Below are 15,457 nucleotides of genomic sequence, written 5' to 3' on the forward strand. Positions count from 1 at the left end.
TTAATCCAAAGAGGGACCCAAAAGACCTCCTTTGCTATACAGAAGTCTCCGTGAAGTCTAAGACATTGAACCCTATGCGCATCCTCCTGATGACAGCCTCAGGGAAGAAGGGCGCATGTTTAAAATTGCACAAAACATCTTCGTTCTTTCCCCAGCTCATCACAATCCTCTCCATGCAAACGGCTCCCCAAGTTTTCCCATTTCTTATTTCAAAGGTTCCCCTATCTCTTTTCTTTCTCACGATAAAGCATTGACTCATCCAAAATCATTTATGGAACTCATGGATGGGTTACAGAGTGACTGTCCATCTCCCCCTCCACTACTGTCTCAAAAACCAAACCAAACTCATCACGCCATTGAGTCGGTCCCAACTCCCATGTCTTTGAGGACAGTGCAACTGCCCCAGTGGGTTTCAGAGGCTGTAAATCTGTACAGGCAGGAAGTCTCATCTTTCTCCCTCAGAACAGCTGGTGGTTTTGAACAACTCATCTTGAATTTAGCAACCCAACTCATAACCCACTATACCACCAGGGTCTCTTACTGTCTCAGTTCTTCGTAATGTAGACCGATCTCGACTTGCAAATTTCCAAAGGGAAGAAACTAGCAAGGATATATATTCCTTGAAGAAGAACTGCGCATGTCCACACCACACAACCCCCTCCCCTAATTCAAATAAAACACTTATTTAAAAAAAGAACTGTGGGAAGGAAAGGGGAATGTTGAAAATACTTATCATTTATTTCTCTTAAATCCTTGCTCATTTCACTTTAGATTTTCCAATAATAAAGGGAACACGAATAGCACTCACTGCCGTCAAGGTGCTTCTGACACACGGCGACCCTGTTGGATAGAGTAGGACTGATCCTGCAGGACCCCAGGACTGACTCTACGGGCGTGGAGAGCCTCATCGTTCTGCAGCAGAGCGGGTGGAGGGTTGGCAGGACTGACCTTGCCGTTCTGACCAAATAGTAATGAAACACCCAGTACATATCCATCACCCTCCAGGCTAGAGCTAGAGCAATGAACGACAACCAAGGCATTACATGCTCAACGGTAAAAGGGCTTGGAGGGAAAGTACCACTGAGTGAGGGACATAGTGCTGATGGGTCAAGAAAGCCCTCACGGATGACAGTGAATCGCCCTGCAAATATCTGGGGGACTAGCATATCCATATCCAGAGGGTAAAACTATAGAAGTGTTGAGGTGGAAGCCTACGTGAGGAGTTCAATGACAAACAGCATGGCTATCCAACTAGGGGCATATGTGGGGTGAGCTTAAGGAGTTCAGGAGGTATGGATTTAGGCAAGATCAAACTAGGCCTTGCACTTCACAGACTACAAGAGGGCCCTGAACTCTGTGGAAACCGGCAACTGGGTTTCGCTTGTGTTCAGGTTAGCTGGCCAGCTGTTTGAAGAATCCAGGGAAAGGTGGGTGTGCCTTGAGCCAGAGTAATCAAATGGAGATGATGCAGCTTGGTTAGGACTTGATATATTTGGGAGTAAAATATGTCAGGAGATAGGATTCAAGGAAGATTAAGTAAAGCTTCTGGCCTGAGCATAAGGAACAGTCATTGCTATGCATTCAGGGAGACTGTGCTATAGTCTTTTGTTTGTAAAGTTGATTTTGACTTTTTTATCTTTAATGTTTTTCTCCCCCTTTCTCCTGAAAGTTTTTATATTTACTTGAACTGTGTTCGGTGTCTAGTGGGGGAAGGGCAAGGGCTGGTTAATACTAGTTTCATCCATCATTTTTATGCATTTCTATTCTGATGAGATGGTTGACCCGTGAAAAGAAGGTATACTGTTGCTCCAAAGAGTGGCAAGGTACTTCCTGCCCAGTCATTTGGTCTGTTTTCACGGTTCAGATTTCATGAGAAGAGGGTTTTGTCTATAACGTAAGCACCTGCCATGTACAATGACCAACTTCTATCATGGTGTCCTTCTACCACCTTCAGCCAACTCAAGATGCTGGTGAGTTAACTGGGGGGGGGGGGCACAGCATGGGTCATCTTGAGTTCGGCAAGACCTCACAAGTGGCGTGGTGGGGATATGTCAGAGGCCACACTTAAACCTGGGTGAAGGGAACCGATCACAATGATCGACATTTAAACACCCACCCCCAGCAACAAACAACAGAAACATGGGTGAAGGGAGGCAGCAGACGGTATAAGAAATGAACACAATAATAATTATTATTATTTATAGCTTATCAAGGGTCTATGAATGGGGGAAGAAAAAATTGTGGACCTGATACCAAGGGCTCAAGTAGAAAGAAAATGTTTTGAAAAGAATGATGGCAACATCTATACAAATGTGGTAGACACAATGGATGGATGGATGGTTATAAGTCCCCATAAAATGGTTATTTTTTTAAAAACTGGATGAAGAGCTTTAAAATATTTTCTGGAACCAGCATAAAATAGCTCCCTATTTTTTGAGAAAGGTCAGAGAGAGGAAAGGAAATTACGTTTGGATCTTTCGTAATGAATTAAGGTACATGGAGGCTTGGGTGTGCATTAGGTGAAGATCAGATTATTACCTTGCTATGAAAATCATAAGTACTTGAAAAAGCCCATCTCTCCAACCTGGCCGTAAAGCAGCTTCAGCTTGAGTGACACTCCCCCTGCTACCCCCCAGGTACCCTCCATGAGTTTGTGAGGGATGGACATGGGTGATGGTCAGGGGCTGCTCACAGCCTCCAGAGCAGCAGATGCCCACCATCTCCTGGCTGCCTCACAGGCTCCCATGTGGAACCTTGCTCTGCCATCTTTCCACCTTCCTGTGCCACCGGCCCTGGGGACTGGCCTGAGGGCAGGTAAAGTGGAGCCACTGGACCTAGCAGAGATGGCAGATGTGGCAGAGCAGGCTCTTTGGAAGATGAGATTTCTTTCCCCCTTCCCCTTTCCGGCTCCGGCAGTCTTTCCATGGCCTTCTGCCTGCCTGTTTTATGGTGTGTGTCCCCCTACCACCCCGCCCCGCTGCTCCCCAGGTAGAATGAACCACTAGAGACCCACAGCTTTGCTCCCTCCTCTACCCTCATTAAAGTGCAAAGTAGATGCATATTCAGCGTCATCAAAGCAGACTGTCATGAGATAGTTGATAGGGAAAGGGAGCTGGATTCTTGAACCATACCTCCCAAGAATTACAAGGCAGTTCCTACTGATCCACTCACTGTTTCTCACATTTCAAATTTCAGAAGAAAGGAGTTGACCTCCACACTAAGATTAAAAAAAACTTTCTCCGCGTCATTATGAAAGTTTTACAAACAGCAAACCCACTAAAGATGCATCTTCTAAAATGTTCTCAGGGATAAAATAGCCCAATAGGATGGGCAGGAAGTCATACAGTACTATCTTTAGTTAAAAACTCAAAAAGAATTTCCAAAACCACAGCACTGGAAAGGCCACTCCATGCAGGGAGTTGGGGGTGGGAACCGTTTCCTGCACATTTATCCCCAAGTCTCTCTAATCCTCATCTTCTTCCTTATCCAGTAGCAGTTGACAGTTGCTTTTGAAGGAATGAGATCTTCCAGTGACCTTGAAAACGGATTCTCTCCAGTCACTCTACACTGCTGGATGATGGAATGAGGAAGGACAGGAGCTACCTCACGAAAAAGGAATTTCCACTGATGGAGAGAAAGACTGCTTCCCTTTTGCTACATTTCTTTTCTCTTAAAAAACCAAAGAGCAGGAATGTCTTATTCAGAGACCAATGCTAACTCACTTGAGTCCTGAACTTTATTCAAGGACTGTAGAAACCTTGCAAAAGAATCTAAGCTTGTGCATGGGAGATGGAGGGGGCCGGAATGTAGGGGCTGTTCCCGGTACAGAGCAGCTAGGGCTGTGTAGCTGCAGAAGGCACAAGGCTTGCTTGCCTTAGCTTCCCTGCTGCAGCACAATGACCAACCCACCCCTCCCAGGCTGACACCACAAGGAAGAAAATCTTCGTGGCACCGATGACACCTAGCTTCGAAGGGTCAGTTCATCTTGTTTAGCAGTAAATACATTCCAGGGAGGCTTAGGGCCCAGCAGAAACAACAGCTACACAAAATGAACCTATTCCAATTTTTTAAAATGCCTTAGCAGAAGTTTCCTCTCAACATGATTAAATTTCTACCACTCAGAATTTCAGCCCTACTTCAAAGCCAAGTTCTCATTAATACCCTCTTTGTAGATCATTCTAGAAATCACAGCGACTTACTATTAGTAATGTCTAATAAATACACTCAGGCCTGTCCCTCAGAGATATCTTTTAGGGAAAAACAAGTCATACCCACTCCCTTAAACTTCTTTGCCAAAACATTTTTTCTTTTTTTTTGGAAAGGAAAAACAGAGCGGTGCCCCACGGAGTAGCACTAGAAAAGGATTAGTGGTGAACATGGAATTTCTTTGCTTTGTTCACACCAGAAAGGAAAGGAAAAAATAAAAACCTCCCCTTTCTTTCTCCTCACTCCTCCTCTCAGTAACTAGCTACTTTCAGACTTCACTAATGTTAATAAGAACAAGACAGAAAAACAGAACTTAGTTACCTCAGAAGCAGCCTCCTGAGAGGTGCCCCGATGTTGGAAAGGCAAGTAAGCCTCTCCGTAGCTTTCCCACAAAATCAAGCCCTGCCACTGGCATGCTCTCAGCACCCGGGCTTATGCAGTGGTCCCCCACACTGCACAAACAGAACCAAACAGGAACACACCACCAGAAAATGAAACTACTGACCTTTATCAGTGGACATGATGTCACATATGCTGATACTCAGTCTAAGCTGGCTTGATAAGGAAATATTAGGCTTTACTCTTTTAAAGTTCATGTGGCAAAATCTCCCACCTGCTATAAAGGCTCGGGGAGGCTAGAGATGAAAGAGGGCCAGCCAGGCACTCGGTCTGGTGCAATGTCACTTCATTGCATTCTCAGACAACCTCCTGCATAATATGCCACACCTCCCCAGGGGAAGAGCTGCTGCCTATTTTCACCAGACTGTGTTTGTGTGTGTGTGCGCGCGCGCGCAGGATGGAGAGACTTCTATTTATTGCAGCAAAATAAACACCAGAGACTTATGGAACCTTCATCTGCACCAGAAATACATTTGGGAATAGTATGGCTCAAGAATTGACTGATGCCTGAACTATTAGTAATGCTCTAAAAACACCAACATGAAAACTGCCTGTTCCATTTTCACTTGGTCCAGGCTTTGGACCAGAGCGGTGATAGATTCGGTTTCACAGGCTTAAAATGCTAAAACCTCATTTAAATTATCTTAGAAATGCTATTCCCCAATTATCACCTATCTCTAACACAGCTTATGGATTCGTGTCAATAAATGGTACAGGCATTTCCTAAGAAAACCAAATTTCGCATGTTATTTTAGAACAATGTTTTAACTGGCAAGTTTTTTTTTAATTTATCTTTCCAAGTTTAGATCAATGTTCTTAAATGTTCTTGTAATCTTGAGATTTAGAAAATTAAGAATGACAAAATGGAAATCTTCATGAAACCACAGTGTAGTCAGCGGCTGTGGGCCTCCCCTCGTCTTTACCCGGTGTCCCAGGGACAGTGGTTCTCAGTCTCAGCCAACAGAGTTACCTGACAGGCTCCTTCAGGTAGATAGATAGCTGGGTCCCTTCTCCAGAGCTGGAGGCACTGGGTCCATGATGGAGCCACAGGTTGGCATTTTTAACAGGCTCCCAGGTGATGACTGCTGGCACAACACTCCACATTGAGAACCACTTGGTCAGAGCTGACGTCCTGATTCACTGACCGATGGGTGGCCCAGTCACATACCTGCTAGGAATGACTACTGCTCAAGGTCACGGGAGCAGAAAGCCCAGGATTAGGCACGAAGACTGATTCTTTCACTTCAATACATTCACCTGGAACTCTTGTGGCAATTTCTAACCAGCTCAACAGGAAATTGAAATTATCAGGAGGTTGGGCTTATCCAGTTTAATAAAAAGAAATGTGCATAGAATTCCAGAATAAGTTTCAAAATTAATCTGAATTGGAAATTAGCACACGGAGAATAGGAGTCAAAGAAAGAGAAGAGGCCTGAATCATCTTTTAATTTCTCCCTCAATTCAAACCATGTGTGTTTCAATTTCACCTTGGCTGGGAAGTGGCTTAGATTTCATTCCGAGCCCATTTGGCTTGGGCACATTTTGGTTAATTTAAAAAACAGAATGTTTCCCTGTTGCAAAAATTCTGTTTTTTTCTAACCTTTTGATGGCAATATTTAAATTGCAGTCTGGTTTTCAAACAAACACCTTTCCTTTTTAATTTTTTTATAGCTAACATTTGTTCTGTGCCAGGTGCTACGTGAAACTCTTTCCATGTGGTCTGTGTCTCTAAATTTTCACAACTTTTCTATCAGATAAGACTTTACAGCCATTTTTGAGAAGAGAAACCTGGGCCACGACGTTAAGAACCCTCTCCAGTCAAGCTATTCAGAGACAGCCTTCATGAAATGGCTTTCACAGTGAGAAGGCAAACAAACTCACTCTCAGTCTTCCTAGAGGAGAGCCAGAATAACAAAACATGGCTTGCAGCTAGGAAATGTTCATTAAAAGTAAAAAATATATATATAATAATAACGATGCTTACCTCTCAGCTGGCCACAAGTGGATAACCTGCAATTATATGCAGCCTTACCACAAGTTTAAAGACAAACTCTAAGCTACTAGTAGCAGCCACGTACACTGGTCGGTATATGCAAACACTTAGTGTGTGATCCAGCAATCCAGCCTTTAGGTACTTGCCCATGAAATAAACACACCCATATGAATGTTTACTGGGGGTTTATTCATAACCATCCTAACCTGGAAACAAACCCATTCCCCTTTATCTGGCACGCCAACTGTGGCATTGTCCATATAAGGGCATCCTACTTAGCAATGAAAATGAACTAAAGACACACGCACATAGCTGGAAAGAAGCCAGGCTTGAAAGATTGCCGTATATACTTGAGTATAAGCCAACCCAAATACCAGCCGAGGCAGCTAATTTTGCCACAAAAACTGCATTAAAAATGTGCTGAAAAACTCGGCAGACACACAAGTATATGTGGTAAATATGTGCGACTTCAAATGACATCCTGGAAAAGGCAAACACAAGGGACATAAAAGAAAAACAAGATTATTGTGGAGAGGGGCTGGTTACCAAACAGCAAGGCAGAATTATGCACAGATTTGAATCGGTTCATTCTGGTTCAACTCCCTGTTGAGAATTTCTCCATCCGCCTGATATTCTGCATCAGAATGCACATGTTACTCAGATTGCTAGGAGAGTTTTAAGTGAACATAAAAACTCACTGCCGTCCAGTCAACAGTGACCCTGTGGGACAGGGCAGAACTGCCCTGTGGGTTTCCAAAGCTGTCACTTTTTTTTTTTTTTAATGTTTGTGGTAAGTAGCTCCCATTTGGGGTTTTTTGTTTGTTTTATTTTATTTTTAAAACATTTTACTGGGGGCTCAAGCTGTAACTTTACAGGAGTAAAAAGCTCCTGGCAGCTGGCAGTTTCAAACTGCTAACCTTGTGGATGGAAGCCCAACACATAACCACAACATCACCAGGGCTCCTCATGTAAACATAAGACATGTAAATGTATATGTAAGAATCACCTGGGAAATTTGTTAAACTATAGATTAATCTCTCAAACGTATAGAATTGTACACAAAAAAGGGTCAATTCTATGTAAAGCAGCCTTAAAAAAAAAAAAAAGTTGAAGGACAAATGAGAAGCCCAAACAGCGGGTTGGTCTTGGATAGTGTAAACTCAAATGCTTTTTGGTGCATTCATTGCCCCTCATTTCCAGTAAAGCAGAAATAACCTCTGCTTGGTTCTCTGTGACTTTTCTGTGATGAAAAAAAGCCACGGCACACTCAAAAGTAAGCAAGCGACCCCTCCACACACACACAAAACCATTTTGCTCACTTTGAAGTTTATGACAGCACACTGAGAAGAACTTTTCAAATAAACACGTCTAACTAAGGCATATGATCTATTGCGTTCATGGTTATCAGCCCTGGAAAGTTCCAAAAACCCGCCTCCAAAGAACGTACAATTACTCATCAAACACCCGGGAACACTGATGACTTAATAGGCTGCCCCCAGTCCACAGCCCATTCCTCCTCTTTGTACGGATGTTATTTTTCTACAAATCCTGTTGACTAGAGAGCCAATAAAGTTCTACCAAACATTCACATGGCATTTCATAGCCACTTGTTGGTTGTTTTTTATTTTTCACTATATTTATCTTCATTTTTTAAACAAAAGGTGACAGTCACTAGCTTACCAAGAGAGATTTAAAATGGAAATTATCCAAAATAAAATGTTTAGCCTGCAACTTATGTTTTTCAAATTAAAACCTATTAATCCATAGTTTTATGGGAGGGAGCTGAGTAGTATACTTCAGTATTTTTATTTATTTAAAGTTAACAGGAACAGCATCTGTAATATAATTGAAAACCTCCATGTATTTTGACAAAGTTGGCTCTATTATTCTTATAAGTAAGCATATTTTGGCAATAAAATAACAGGAGTTAAACCAGATGAAAGTTAGTATTTCATTTTGCTCAAATAAAACAATAGAGTTGAAAAAATGTATGCACTTAGAACACTGAGTATTTACTCAAGAGTAAAGTCCTGATTGATCCCTTACTACCCAACTGGACAGCAGTGGCCATTTCATGGGAGGAGTCTGATCTCAGTCTTGATCTGATTTGCACGCTGAGCTGTTCTAGAAATAGTCAAGAATATTTGGTATTAAAACGATGCCCCCATTGGCTTAAAAATGGCAGCATATTTCAATTTTTAAAAATGATATACAATTTCCAGTTTGCATGTCTGTGAGGCATGGTTATGAAGTGCGGTTTGGAAATTTTTGAATACATGCCAGCTCAACCCTATTGGTTACATAGCTTTTGCCTGAAGGTTTTTGTATACATCTTCAAAGAACACCTGTTTTCCTTGAACCTCTATTGTTTCCTTAAAAATAGTCAGTAAACCGTGTTTTCGAGTGTTTCTTTAGGAATGTGTTTGGTTCAGGTTCCAACTGCGTGATACTGAGGCAGGAAGTACTTACTCCTCACACTAGGGTTTCTGGATGAATGAGATGAAAATACAGCCCACTCTGGGTTCTCCATCAATTCCATTACTTTTCTACTTTGGAAGGTCAGAGAGTACACATCTTCCCAGTGGCATGAGGGTAGAGCTATTAACATGGTTAAGCATATTGTTCAGGGGGGAAAGCCATGTCTGAAAACAATTGTTACCTGGCTTTAATAATCCTCTTCCACTGAAATATATCATCCCAGAGAATAAAAATACTGTCTTCTAAATGGAATGATACAACCATTCCCCAATTCATAGCCTGTCTGATTTTATGTATAAGGGTTCCTTGCATCTCCCCCCCTACACACACCCCAACCTCAATTGTAAACAGAATTCTCTTTCAGCAGCATTCCGCTCATCCCGGTCCGCTTAAGAACACTAAGAAAAGAAGGGACAAGATGACAGTGGAATAAGCATGAGACAGCCGACGCGTCCAGCAGAGCGTCATGGGGAGTTTCTCCTGCGGTACTGGCCTCAAGAGGTGTCTTCGCTGGCCCGGGGAGCAAGTGCCCACTCCGATGTGCGTGGTGTCCCTAGCAGAGCAAAGGAGGACTGTCAAGCCAGCTCAGGGTTGCAACCTGCCTGTCCAGACCCCACGGTACAGGCTCCTCCCAGGAAGCTCTGCCCAAATCCAACCCAACATCTACCTGCAGGAGCACTATTTAATTGAAAGAGTTGTTATCCGAGAGCTTGCCAAGTACCAGAGACGGTGCTGAAGAGAGACTTATGTTTTCAACTGCAAAGTGATATGCAGAGTTTGACAAAAGCAAACAACAAAAAACTCAAATACACGAGAGTGGTAAAAAATAAGAATACTATCACTCCTCCTACTTGATTCCCAGGAGACAAAGTCACCCATTTTGAGAAGGCGGAAACAAAGAAAAATGTTTTCTTTTCATAAATTTCCACAGGAACCGAACTGTTATTTTTTTTCCAACTCCAAAATAACCACGCAGCTTCCAAAAAGCCTCCTCGGGGGCATTAGGCCAACAAAACGCGAGGCTCTGCCCTCGGCAGGCGGAAGGATAAAAGTGGGAGAGCAGGGGAGGGGGACTTTCGTTTCTCTTTTTGATCAGTTGCCCGATCCAGATTGCGTGTAGTGGTTGTTGTGATGTGGTGCGGTGGAGTTGATTCGAACTCCCGGCAACCCCTGTGACAGAGTACAACAGCCCCTAGGGTTTTCTTGGCTGTAATCTTAACAGAAGGAATCACCACCAAGCCTTTCTCCTGCTGAGCTGATTCAGGTTAGTGGCTGAGCACTTAACCATTGCACCGGCAAGGGTCTTTTAAAACTACTGCCTTCCTCACCCCCAAGACCCCAATGTATCCATCCACGGCTGCTATAATAGCAATAGCTTAAGTCTTTTGTTTTGGTCTGAAGGTTCTGAAAGGCCCAATTCAGGATAAAGAAACCAAAAAAACATTGCCATCGAGTGGATGCTGACTCCTAGCGGCCCTGTAGGCCGAGGTAGAACGTCCATGAGTTCCCAAGCCTGTAACTGAGTGTGGGCGCAGAGAGCTCCGTCCGTCCGTCTCCAGAGGAGAACATCTGTCACAGCCAACTTGCATCCACCACACCACTAAGGCTCCGGGAGGAAGAAAAAGATGCCTCTCAGTACATCTGATACCTTGCTATCTTGGTAAATCATCCAATCTACTTATCTCTTCCTCCCCTGCCCCCACCCCCCCAGATTGTGCCATTTAAAACAGGCCATTCCCTTTTTGATACACTCTCCAATAGAGAAAACCCCACACCAAGATAGAATACTGGTAGATCTAGATTTCAGTCATCTTTTCAATCACTTCTAAGTTACTGTTCTGTGTGCCAGAAAATAAGGCCAAGGGGAAAAAGGGAACCAATTAAGAAAAACAAACAAACAAACAAACATCTGGTCTGTAATATAGGCATCAGTTGATTAATGAATAATTGATAAATTATGCATTTACTTACTTGGAACACTCAAATTGTTATTCTAGAATTCCGTATGTTGTAACAATTTGCAGCAATGGTGAAACAGAAACAGACATTCATTAGTATGATGATTATAAAACACCCCTCTTGAAGACACAACACTAGTTTATCCATGAAATACTAGTGAGACTCCAGAGAAATACCCTGTGTCTTTGAGCAGGTTTTCTCTGGGCACGACTTTTCTTTATACAAGGTTGCAAAGGTAAATGCAGTCAACACCTGGGTTGGAAATATAAATGAGGAAGGATGTGGTAGGAATTAAGAGGGGTTTGGTTTGGTTTTAATTTAGCACTTAAATAAAAATACTGTAGGTCAAAGACCACTATGAGCCACCAATTAGAGGTTATACACAAAGGTTAACAAATTTGGCAGCAAACCAACAGATATGTGCTCCTTTTGCATTCTTGCAGGGGCCCTGTTAGTGCTGTTGACTGCTAGCCGCAAGGCCAGCCGCGCAATCCTGCTGCCCTGGTGGGAAGGATGAGCTTCTCTGCCTCCCCTAAGGAAAGACTGGCACCTTGGAAATCTTCCATAAGGATTGCTAGGCATTGGCATTTGGAGCCTTGGTGGCGTCCGTCGTGGTTCTGCGTTGGGCAGCTAACTAGCCTATGGGGTGGCCATGAACGGGAACTGGCTGGAAGGCAGTGGTTCATTATCACTGCCCGGAACCCTGCTAAGCACTTGGCTTTGTAAGCCGCCCTGCAGATCCCTTTCCTCTCAGCGCGTTTGTCTTCAGCCACAGTACCCTTTCTGTCCCAATGGCTCTGAGGGCTTCACATTGGACCTGATCTCTATCTCTGGTCTCACAGGGGACAGTGGTTTTCCTCTAGACATTTATTGCCAACTATAACCAAATCATACTCATACTACAAGCATGTCCTTGTTTAGCTTTTTTTATATATATAAATAGGGGCTCTTATAGCTGTTATTACAACCCATACATCAATTGTATCAAGCACATTTGTTCATATGTTGCCATTATCATTTTCAAAACATTTTCTTTCTACTTGAGCGCTTGGTATCAGCTCCTCTTTTCCCCCTTCCCCACCCTCGTGACCCCTTGATAAATTATTATTTTCATATCTTACACCATCCACTGTCTCCCTTCACCCATGTTTCTGTTGTTTGTCCCCCTCGGGGGCAGGGGTGGTTTATACATCGATCGTGTTTAGCATTTTTGTGTACCCTACTCCCACCAAAGCTGCTCTAGCCCAGAAATGATGGACTGTCTGGTTCATAATTGTAGTCCCTGTGCACACCGAGCCGGCGCTTTCCACAGCATTCTCATCACGGAGCCAAGGAAAGAGGAGACAGGCACATGGTGATCCAGCAGGCTGTCACAGCAGAGGCACACAGAGGAGGGTCAGGGAAGGTTTCTAAACAAGAATCCAATCTTTTGAATGAAACCTCCTTCTCAGTATAAAATCTGGGCATGCCGCCTTTTCTGTACTATAAAGTATAAACCAGATGCAATTATTACAATGTTAGTAACCATATCACATGGCACAAGAGAACTTCAAATAGGAAGAGGTAAAGATCAACACTATTTTTGAGAAAACTGTGATTAAACTGGCTTTATTTTTTTTAAATCTTGATATATCAAGATAGAGCAATTTGAAAAGTCAGATTTATAATGTTGGTGATTTATACATAAAGAAACTATTTTTTAATATATATAAATCATTTTATTGGGGGCTCTTACAGTTCTTAAAACAATCCATATGTCACTTGTATCAAGCACATTTGTGCGCACGTTGCACGTAAAGGAACTATTGAATTGGTCTGGGTTTTGCTGTACATGTTCTCAGTAACAAGACAGAATGGATGTAAGCGCAGTGTGGTGCAGTGGGTTAAGCGTTGGGCTGCTAATTGAAGAGTTGGCAGTTTGAACACACTAGCTGCTACGAAGGAGAAAGATGAAGTTTTCTGCTCCAATAAAGATTTCCAGTCTTGGAAACACGATGAAGCAGCTCTACTCTGTCCTCCAGGGCTGCTCTGAGTTTGAATCAAATTGTCAGGTCAGTTCTGGTTACTTCAATTCCAGGTTTTAGTGACTGCGCCGAGAAAGATTCATGGCTCCTAAAGAAAGAAGTACATCGATGGCTAGACTCCCTAAAACATGATACACAATCCCACCAGCCAGTTATGCAAAGATTTTCCTCGGAATTCTTACAGCACATTTATATTCATCTTAATATTGCAGAATGGGTTGTTTGCTTTTTTTGAAAAAACTTGGTCTAATACCTATTAAAGCTATTTTAAAGATGTTTAAACAAGGTTACAAGGTTGTGTGTTCAAGTTTGCGTGGACACACAGAAGTAAGTTTTTTAAAGAATAGATGATATAGACAGAATCAAAGAGCCCGTCCGACCTGGTCCATTGGGGCACCCACGTGGCCTTGGACCCTGGCCAGCACAGGGCCCACTTCACACATTGGATGTGGACCACAGAGGCCCCCCTGTATGATGTGTGTGTGGGGATCCGGCTGCTCTGTATCCACATAATCTGCCCCCGCATGCACCAAGAGGCCGTCCAGAGTGGGCAGACACCTGCTCAAGCTCAAGGTGCGCTGATCGCCTCTGTGTTCATCAATGGGAAGACCTCTCCCAGAGAGAGGTGGACAAGAATTTGACCCTCAGATACAGCAAGCCAGAGTGGGTGCTTCAGGATACACCCTCCTGGAGGACCTAGACCTGGTTTTGGAGAAGGAGGTGGACATGCCAACAGCAAGTGCCTGCTCTTCCAAGAGACGTGCTTCCCTTTCCTCCCTACACCACCAGCCAGCTCCTGGGGCTCAGCCTCGGAGACTCCTGGCACCACTTAGTCAGGACTCCCCTGGCCAGTGACCTGAGCCTGCTGCTGAATAACGTGTACCCGAATGCCCCGGCCCCACCCCAAGGGACAATACACTTACATCAATTTTACTAACGGATTGACATAACAAATGAAAACATCTCTAAATAATCTTTTCAAAACACCTCTCTCACAGTGCACACTTCCTTTGCTCCTGACGGCAGCTACTTTCACACACTCAAGTGTCACCCTGTCAGTGATAAACGTACTATAGCCGGGTTGATTCCAAATCATAGCACCCTACTACCTAGGGTTTCCAAAGTTGTAATCTTCACAGGAGCAGACAGCCTCATCTTTCTTCCACAGAATGGCTGCCGGGTTTGAACTGGCCACCATGCAGTGAGCAGTCCACGCTGACCCACCCATCATCTCCGGGGTCAAACAAACATGCTAGCGAAAAAAGAACCTCTCAGCAGCTGCTGGCAGACACTCCTCCTCCCAGGAAGGCTGCGCCAACGTGGAACATCTGTTTCTTGTAAAAGACAAGGCTAAAAGGACAAACACGTGAGATCGTCAGACTCAAGCGAGGACATCTTCTTTTGCCTACAAGCTTCTGTGTGGTGCTGAAGGTGAATCTATAGCCGCTTAGCCCAGATGGTCCTTTGAGCTGCTAGCCAAAAGGTTGGTGTGCCAGTTCCACCCACCCATAGGCACCTCAAAAAGAGTAAGAAAAAAGGCCTGGTGGTCTATGTCCCCCAAATCAGCTACCGAAAGTCTTAGTGCACGCAGGTTTACTGCAATAGACGCGTGGTTGCCGTGTTTAGAATCAACGCGATGACAACTAGTGAAAGTGGCATTTGTCAGTATTTCCAAGTTCGACTTCAGATAACATAACCTGGGTCTACTTAGTCATACCTAAAATGTCCTGGGCAGTAAGAGACAAGCGGGCGTTGTCACTGCCCACCTCCACCACACCCTCGGCATGCTGCACACGCACCAGATGCCGCGATGGTGAAGACGAGGTTAGCTATCCTTGAGTCCAGGAGCTGTGCCAGTGAGTTACACAGGGGACTCCTAACCATCGGTCATCAGTTCTACTCTACCAGCTGCTCTGAAAGACAAAGATGAGGCATTCTGCTCCTATAAGGATGTATAGCCTCAGAAACCCAAAGGGCTAGTTCTGTTCCCTGCTACCGGGCTCGCACTGAGTGAGAATCGACTCAGAGGCAGTGGGGTTAGCCTTGAGTTGGCTTCTGATTCCTGCAACCCCGTGTGCCATCCCTAGCACTAGCTGCAGTTGTGATCCATGCGGATGAGTTTTAGAAGCAGATCCCAGACCTTCTTCCTTGTCAATCTTAGTGTGGAAAACTCCTCATACCTTTGAACAGCCCCTGGAAAAGGGCAGCATGCTTGGTAGAAAGTCAGCAAACATCGAGGAACTCCCTCAGTGAGGTAGACTGACATCATGGCCCCAACAACAGTCTCAGACGTCATGATTGTGAAGGCAGCAGACTGGACAGTATCCCATTCTCTTGTACAGAAGGGTGCTATGCGTTGTAGTGTGTGTTCTCTCTCTCTCTCTCTCTCTCTCTCTCT

General features: G+C 44.0%; 1 protein-coding gene across 4 annotated transcripts in view; it reads right to left on the reverse strand.

Annotated features, from left to right (window-relative positions):
• FGD4 (FYVE, RhoGEF and PH domain containing 4) overlaps nucleotides 1-15,457 on the reverse strand; it is a 265,432-nt gene that overhangs the window by 115,333 nt on the left and 134,642 nt on the right. Inside the window, exon 1 of one of the 4 annotated variants that reach the window (XM_004700011.2) lies at nucleotides 4,712-4,814. The exons of 2 other annotated variants lie outside the window; for them this stretch is intronic. In XM_004700011.2, the coding sequence (XP_004700068.1) occupies nucleotides 4,712-4,802 (91 nt within the window). In that variant the 5' untranslated portion in view covers nucleotides 4,803-4,814. Of the gene's footprint in view, nucleotides 1-4,711; nucleotides 4,822-15,457 lie in introns of those variants that run through there. One more of the 4 variants, XM_045296374.1, reaches the window with a different exon arrangement.

Source organism: Echinops telfairi, unplaced genomic scaffold, assembly GCF_000313985.2.
Source record: "Echinops telfairi isolate 266 unplaced genomic scaffold, ASM31398v2 ScPeMD7_7406;HRSCAF=8444, whole genome shotgun sequence".
In the NCBI taxonomy this organism is placed as follows: domain Eukaryota; kingdom Metazoa; phylum Chordata; class Mammalia; order Afrosoricida; family Tenrecidae; genus Echinops; species Echinops telfairi.